The sequence below is a fragment of the Lucilia cuprina genome, chromosome 6 (assembly GCF_022045245.1).
Source record: "Lucilia cuprina isolate Lc7/37 chromosome 6, ASM2204524v1, whole genome shotgun sequence".
NCBI classification, from domain to species: domain Eukaryota; kingdom Metazoa; phylum Arthropoda; class Insecta; order Diptera; family Calliphoridae; genus Lucilia; species Lucilia cuprina.
The window spans coordinates 28,065,426-28,074,865 of record NC_060954.1 but is presented as its reverse complement, the minus strand read 5'-3'; the positions used below and the strand labels follow the sequence as shown (position 1 = coordinate 28,074,865).

The 9,440-nt window shown below is 30.2% G+C and overlaps 1 protein-coding gene across 1 annotated transcript; it reads right to left on the bottom strand.

The window, feature by feature from the left end:
- Window positions 1-1,748: 1,748 nt before the first annotated feature.
- Window positions 1,749-2,282, bottom strand: LOC124420603. Its single transcript, XM_046954063.1, has one exon. It carries the CDS (start codon window positions 2,280-2,282, stop codon window positions 1,749-1,751), a length of 534 nt encoding a protein of 177 aa, XP_046810019.1.
- Window positions 2,283-9,440: the final 7,158 nt, after the last annotated feature.

The window sequence follows — 9,440 nt, the reverse complement described above, 5'->3', positions numbered from 1 at the left end:
GTGGCCAAAATCTTTGACGTACTATTGCTAGTAACCCTTGTGGTCCTACATGTAGATGTTTTCTATGCAAGTCTTCTATCATTAATTTTACAACATCATTTTTATAAGGAAGAAGAATTGGATGTTTTGCCTCATACAATAAACCACTGTTTTCTAGTCTTCCACCTACTCTAATAAACCCGTCATTATCCACAAACGGGTATAATGTTATCAAATTCGACGATTTTGCCAATTTTTTATCAGATTTTAAACATTTAAGATCATCCGAAAAATGTTTCTCCTGAATATTCTTTACAATTGTTTTTAAAGCAAGTTTCCTGAAATAAATGAAATGCTTTTTATCCCTTTTTCTAATCACATGAATAAATTTATGTACATACGCCACTATATTTTGCAAAATATTAAAATTATTCCTATGATTTATTTTACCAAAAATATCATTACTCTTTCTCACTATAATAACCTTTGCAGACTTTTTTATTTCTGGTATCTCACACTTTTCTAACATCCTTGAAATATATGGTTCTTTCTTTAATAATAATTTAGGACCATTAAACCAAATTTTATTTTGTACTTTTTCTTTAACCAATAATCCCCTTGAAATAAGATCTGCTGGATTATCTTCTGAGCTGACATGTTTTCATCTATTTATTTTACTATTTTCCTGTATAAAGCTTACTCTATTTGAAACAAATATCTGCAAACGTGCCGGATCTAATCTAAGCCAGCTCAAAACTATTGATGAATCACTGTAGTAGAAAACATTATTGAATTTTATCTTCAAGCTATCGATTACTACTTTTATTAGCTCAACTAATAACACACCTGCACATAATTCCAATCTTGGCAGTGAAATAATTTTAATAGGACCTATTCTTGATTTAGATGCAACTAAATGACAGTAAACTATCCCATTACTGTCTATGGACTTTACATAGACAGCTGCCCCATATGCCTTCATGGATGCATCACAAAATCCATGAAGTTTTATTTGTGTTGGTTTGACACAAATAATATGTCTTGGAACGTTTACTTCATTCAGAAATTTGAAATTATCTTTAATTTTAAGCCAATTTTCAGTCATTTGCTCTGGAATTTTATCGTTCCAATCAAGTTTTAACTTCCATAAATCTTGGAGCAGCATCTTTGTTTTTACCGTTACCGGTCCTATTAAACCTAGTGGGTCAAATAACTTAGCAACTTCGCTTAAAATTGTGCGTTTTGAAATTTTATTCTGAAATTCCAATTTACATTTCAAACTAAATCTGTCTGTTTTTGGGTTCCATACAATCCCCAATGTTTTAACAGACTTCAAATTATTTAAATCATTTTCTATATAACTGGGATCAATACCTTGGAGCAATACTTTTTCATTAGTACACCATTTCCTTAAGGCATACCGAAATCCATCAATATATTGTCAATATTTTCTCTAACTCGTTTTAATGATTCTATACAATCTCCTCCAGTCATCAAATCGTCCATGTAAAAATCATTCCTAATTATGTCTGATTCAATTGGAAAATTGTCTTCTTTACAATCTGCAATTTTTTGTAAACATTTTACTGCTAAATATGGAGCCGAAGCTGTTCCATATGTAACAGTCTTAAGAGCATATGTTTTAATAGTTTCATCTGGATTCCAGCGCCAAAATATTAACTGATATTTTCTGTCAGCTTCAGAAATCCAGATTTGTCTATACATTTTTTAAATGTCAGCTGAAAAAACATAATGATGTTTTCTAAATCTTAATAAAGATCTTCTTGCAACCTAGGACCAGTATGTAAGATATCATTTAGCGAAACATTAGTTGTTGTCTTACAAGACGCATCAAATACAACTCTTAACTTAGTTGTTGTACTCTCTGGCCTAAGTACACAATGATGTGGTAAATAATACCCACTATTCATAAACGAATTATTATTTATCAATTCCATATGACCCATTTCCAAATATTTTTTAAGAAATTCATTATATTCCAATCTAAGTTCTTTGTTTTTCCCTAATTTTCTTTCTAGAGCAAAGAACATTCTTTTAGCTATTATGGTAGAATTATCCAATTTATTCTGTTCATCTTTAAATGGAAGTTTAACTTCAAACTTACCATCTGTAAGTCTTTTAAAATTTTCTTCAAATTGTTGCTCACATTGCTTTTCCGCAACTGTGAGATTATTCATTTTTGGAACCTCTTCCAATTCCCAAAACTTTTGTAACAATTCATCACAAGATGTTTGAATTGTTGTGACCACACTTGATTCTGGTTTGGAACCATTTGCTGTCATCAGTCCATATGCTACCCAACCTAACTTCGTGTTACGTAGCTTTGTGTTTGTCTTTTTATCAATTATTTGCCCATCGCAAATCAGATCAAACACAAATTGATTAGATAGTAATAAATCCACTCCTTGTGGAATATTATATTTGGGATCTGCTAATATATTATTAGATGGAAAAAATTTCCCAACAACATTCGCGTTCCTGGTACGTTTGACAATTTATTCCAACCTTTTAGTCCATGGAAGATTTTTTTCATTCTAAACCTTCCACTTTTTTATTTATTTGGTAACCTTTTATATTCAACTTATTTCTAAATTCATTCGAAATAATGTTGACTTGTGCCCCACCATCTAATAAAGCGCGACATTTTATCCAATGCCCGTTTCCATCCTTGACTTCCACTACTGCTGTTGAAAGTACTGCTTCGTCATCTTCATCACCGTTTACTATTACTGTCTTTGCATGGATCTTTTCCCTGTGAAGAATAGTATGATGATCACCGTTACAGCTTCTGCAAATAAAATTGCTTTGACACGTTTTGTAAGAATGTCCAACACCAAGATATCTGAAACATACTTTATGTTCCCGTACCTTATCCCATTTTTCATTTATAGATAAATTCCTAAATTTAGAACATCTATGTAACATATGTCCAACTGCACAATTCAGGGGACATTTTATTTTGAATGAGTTGTTTCCTGGAGGATTTGTCCTTGAACTTGCCCCCAGCGTTTGCAAGCTTTGTCGGGGAGGATTTACCGCATTTTTTTGCCTCCCAAGACTATTGATTTACTCCTAGAGGATTTACCATCTTTCTTTCACCCTTTGCGTTATATGTTACTAAAGGGGCTTCAAGTATACTCTTAAAGTATATTGATGTTATTGCCCTTTTGTCGGAGTAGTATTCATTTAGAATACTCCAGGCTACTTCAAAGTTCTCATCCTTTGATGGCAACTTTGAAATCTTCTTTGACGCATCTCCCGACTATTTTGACTTTAGCATACACATTTTTTGAGTGTTTGATACAGGCTAATCTATTATCAGCTGCTCAAATAGCTTTTACACTAAAAGTTGGTATGTCTATAGTGGGCAGCTGGAATGGTAATGATTTGGCATAGCTTTCTATGCCCGGGATATTTTGGTATTCGTCACGTAAGTTGTAGAAAATGTCGGTCAATTCGTTATCTGCAAATTCGCCCATATATTTTAATAAAATGATTTTCGGCTAATTTAAATTTTTCTTTCAGGATGTCAATCTCACTTCCTTATTTTTAAATTTATTCAATTCCGTGGATTCCTTTTGTGACAATGGCACCGTAGCCTCCTTTTGGCACACTAGATCAATACGATCCCCTTGTGCCATTTGAGCCGTGGGTTCCCTTTGCCTTTCTTTTGTATCATCGTCTTGTTTTTGACTTGATGAATACAAAAGATTTTCTTCCTCAATAAATCTGTTTTTTAATTGCCCATACAATGCATTAAAATTATTTATTTAGGTTCATCAACAAATTTACCTTTAAATAGGCATTTCTTTCCATTGTTGACGAAGGAGGTCGGTCGGAGGTCCCTATCATTTTTGTCGAATTTTTCGACATATTCCCTAAACGCTTGTCTCAATGTTATAACTTTAATTTTAGCTTTCTCGGTAGGAAGATTACTTTGAGCGACCTTGCTCAAAGTGTTATAACATGAGACAATCTCAGTCCCTAATCTCTCCTGTTTTTTATAATAGATACAGATTTTTAAATTTTTTTATAAAAATTTTCACTCTTTTCTTAATATTTTCCTTTTTTAAGGAATTTTATATTAATATTTTGTTTATATACGGCGCGTGAGAAAGGGTAAGGGTATATGAAAAGGGGTTTAAGGGTATATAGAGAACTCAATTTTATTTAAAATTTTACTTATATTTATAATATTAAAACTAGCCTAAAATTCTTATCAACTATAAAACGATGCATGTGGAATATTAGTCAGAAAACATTCTGATCATAAAGTATGTATTTAATGTATTGTCAGAAAACAACCCACACTAACAATGCTTGTGCATTTCGTTGATGTGTGTTCGTTTCAACATAAACATTTACGATCAAGCATCTGACATAACGCATTAAACATTGAAACTATTTTATTGATTTTGGGCAAATACATAAAACTTCTTATTTATTGATACGTTTTATTACCCGTATAATCTAAACACGCATTTCTATTCCACATGCATAGTTTTCTATTTTAAATATAAAAAATTCAATATACAAGATTGAACAGCAACCATATGGGAACCTCAGATTACTGCGTTTATTAAACATAGAACAATAATTCTACCGATCTATCAAATTTACCAATTTCTAAAAATACACATTATGCTACAAATGATATACCATATTAAAGTGCAATCATAATGCTTTAAAATGATGCATAAATGACTGTCATAGCATGAAAACTGTTAAAGTTATTTGCAGCCATATTGGAACCTCAAACTACCGCGTTTTTAAAGCTGTGAAAATAATTCTACCGATCTATACAATTGGCCATTTTCTAAAAATATATTATGCAATAAATTATATACAAAAACAAATGGCAACTATAATGCAATAAAAATATATATAAACAACTGCAATAACATGAAAACTATAAAAGATATTTGCAACCATATCGGAGCCTTAAATTACCGCATTTCTAAACCTGTACCAATAAATATACCGATCTATCCTATTTTTGTAAAACTCATTATGCCACAAATTATACACCAAAACAAAGTTCAACTGTAATGCTTTAAAATGATGCATAAACGATTGTCCTGGCATGAAAACTGTCAATGTTATTTGCAGCCATACGGGAACCTCAAATCACAGCGTTTTTAAGCATAGAACAACAATTCTACCGATCCTTCAAATTGACCATTTTTTTAGACGAACACATTATGCCACAAATGATATACCATATTAAAGTGCAATCATAATGCTTTAAAATGATGCATAAATGACTGTCATAGCATGAAAACTGTCAAAGTTATTCACAACCATATCGGAACCTCAAACTACCGCCTTCTTAAACCTGGGAAAATAATTCTACCGATCTATCCAATTGGCCATTTTCTAAAAATACATTATGCAATGAATTATATACCAAAACAAATGGCAATTTTAATGCATTAAAATGGTGCATAAACGACTGTTCTAGCACAAAAACTGCCAAAGTTAATTGCAATCATAGCGGAACCTCAGATTACTACCTTTATTATACATAAAACAATAATTATACCGATCTATCAAATTGAATAATTTTTAAAAATACACATTATGCTACAAATGATATACCATATTGAAGTGCAATCATAATGCTTTAAAATGATTCATAAATGACTGTCATAGCGTGAAAACTGTCAATGTTATTTGCAGCCATATCGGAACCTCAAACTACCGCGTTTTGAAAGCTGTGAAAATAATTCTACCGATCTATCCAATTGGCCATTTTCTAAACATATATTTTGCAATAAATTATATACCAAAACAAATCGCAACTATAATGCAATAAAAAGATATATAAACGACTGCAATAATATGAAAACTATAAATGATATTTGCAACCATATCGGAGCCTTAAATTACCGCATTTCTAAACCTGTACCAATAAATATACCGATCTATCCTATTTTTTTTAAAAACTCATTATGCCACAAATTATACACCAAAACAAAGTGCAACTGTAATGCTTTAAAATGATGTATAAACGATTGTCCTGGCATAAAAACTGTCAATGTTATTTGCAACCATATGGGAACCTCAAATCACAGCGTTTTTAAACATAGAACAACAATTCTACCGATCCTTCAAATTGACCATTTTTTAGACGAACACATTATGCCACAAATGATATACCAATATAAAGTGCAATCATAATGCTCTAAAATGATGCATAAATGACTGTCATAGCATGAAAACTGTCAAAGTTATTCACAACCATATCGGAACTTCAAATTACCGCCTTTTTAAACCTGGGAAAATAATTCTACCGATCTATCCAATTGGCCATTTTCTAAAAATACATTATGCAATAAATTATATACCAAAACAATTTTAGACGAACACATTATGCCACAAATGATATACCAAATTAAAGTGCAATCATAATGCCTTAAAATGATGCATAAATGACTGTCATAGCATGAAAACTGTCAAAGTTTTTCACAACCATATCGGAACTTCAAATAACCGCCTTTTTAAACCTGGGAAAATAATACTATCGATCTATCCAATTGGCCATTTTCTAAAAATACATTATGCAACAAATTATATACCAAAACAAATGGCAATTTTAATGCTTTAAAATGGTGCATAAACGACTGTCCTAGCACGAAAACTACCAAAGTTAATTGCAACCATATCGGAACCTCAGATTACTGCGTTTTTAAACATAGAACAATAATTCTGCCGATCTATCAAACTGACCAATTTGTAAAAACACACATTATGCTACAAATGATATACCAAATTAAAGTGCAATCATAATGCTTTAAAATGATGCATAAATGACTGTCATAGCGTGAAAACTGTCAATGTTATTTGCAGCCATATCGGAACTTCAAACTACCGCCTTTTTAAACCTGGGAAAATAATTCTACCCATCTATCCAATTGGCCATTTTCTAAAAATATATTATGCAATAAATTATATACCAAAACAAATGGCAATTTTAATGCTTTAAAATGGTGCATAAACGACTGTCATAGCACGAAAACTGCTAAAGGTAATTGCAACCATATCGGAACCTCAGATTACTGCGTTTATTAAACATAGAACAATAATTCTACCGATCTACCAAATTGACCAATTTGTAAAAAACACATTATGCTACAAATGATATACCATAACAAAGTGCAATCATAATGCTTTAAAATGATGCCTAAATGACTGTCATAGCGTGAAAACTGTCAATGTCATTTGCAGCCATATCGGAACTTCAAATTACCGCCTTTTTAAACCTGGGAAAATAATTCTACCGATCTATCCAATTGGCCATTTTCTAAAACCACATTATGCACTAAATTATATACCAAAACAAATGGCAATTTTAATGCTTTAAAATGGTGCATAAACGACTGTCCTAGCACGAAAACTGCCAAAGTTAATTGCAACCATATTGGAACCTCAGATAACTGCGATTATTAAACATAGAACAATAATTCTACCGATCTATCAAATTGACCAATTTCTAAAAAAAAAAATTTATGCTACAAATGATATACCATATTAAAGTGCAATCAATAATGCTTTAAAATGATTCATAAATGACTGTCATAGCGTGAAAACTGTCAATGTTATTTGCAGCCATATTGGAACCTCAAATTACCGCGTTTTTAAAGCTGTGAAAGTAATTCTACCGATCTATCCAATTGGCCATTTTCTAAAAATATATTATGCAATAAATTATATACCAAAACAAATGGCAACTATAATGCAATAAAATGATATATAAACTACTGCAATAACATGAAAACTATAAAAGATATTTGCAACCATATTGGAGTCTTAAATTACGCATTTCTAAAACCAATAAATATACCTATCTATCCTATTTTTGTAAAAACTCATTATGCCACAAATTATACACCAAAACAAAGTGCAACTGTAATGCTTTAAAATGATGCATAAACGATTGTCCTGGCATGAAAACTGTCAATGTTATTTGCAACCATATGGGAACCTCAAATCACAGCGTTTTTAAACATAGAACAACAATTCTACCGATCCTTCAAATTGACCATTTTTTAGACGAACACATTATGCCACAAATGATATACCAATATAAAGTGCAATCATAATGCTCTAAAATGATGCATAAATGACTGTCATAGCATGAAAACTGTCAAAGTTATTCACAACCAATGGTTTAAAATTGTTAAGCCTTAATTCAATTTTTTAAATCAAATTTAAATTTATACTTCACCATTCTATAATATCATTCATTCGAATTAATTCATAAGCTGAATTCTTTAGGACTTTAAAAATGTTGAATTCATTACTTGTATAATTCATTCTTTAAATGCTTAATTCCTTACTGAATGATTTAAATTTTTTCGAATTCCAATCTATTACAAAATAGCTTTAATCGTTTTTTCTTCATTCTTTTTGTAGGGGATTAAAGAAAATTTTTAAAATAAAAATGTATATGCATTAGGGGGCTTTTGTGTTTAGAAATTTTATTTTGTATTTTACAATTTTGTATTTTAATTTCACCTAATGATTAAACATAAAACAAGCCCTATATTATTGATAAAATTTAACTAAAATAAATATAGCCCCTATTTAAATTTACATAAATGACAAATCTTACTCGAAACAGATTATTTATAAAGTTTTTTAAAAAATTATAAAGATTTTGGAAAATTTCAATATTATTTTCCAAATATAATTTCCATTCGAAAAAAGTTTGAACATATAAGTATAAACAGAATTATACATATTTCAAATTTGAAATTTCAAATTAAAAAATATATTTCCAAAATACTTAATTGCTATCATGAGTGAATTAGAATTTTCATCTGATGAATCCATCGATGATAAAAATTATGTGGTTCCTAGGCAAAAGCTAACCAAATATAACAACTGATATACATATGTATTATTTCAGAACTATTTTCAAATTAAACATTTTTTGAATAATCCTAATATACACATGTTTTAATATTTGTTAAATAAATTATAATTTATTTTTTTCTAATTTAAATTTTAAAATGTATTATGTATTGGATATGAATGGAATGATAATGAAAACTTATAGAAAACTTTCTTTACTGCAGTAAATGCAATAAAATACTTAAATACTATGATTAATCAGTTAAAGTTTTCAGAAGGTTTTAGAAGGAAAACTTAGCACCACAAAAGGCGTTCCGTGGCTGATTCTGTTCTGGGCAAACTTCAATGGACCTGTTATGTTTTATGATCATAAACTTATGGTCACATAGTATGTATGTATGTATGTATGTATGTATGTATGTATGTATGTATGTATGTATGTATGTATGTATGTATGTATGTATGTATGTATGTATGTATGTATATTGTACATAAATATTATGTATCTTTATTAGCAGCAATATTGTTATAACTAAAAAATAGAAAAATTTTCTTGTGCCAACAACTTGAGATTATTATTAGTC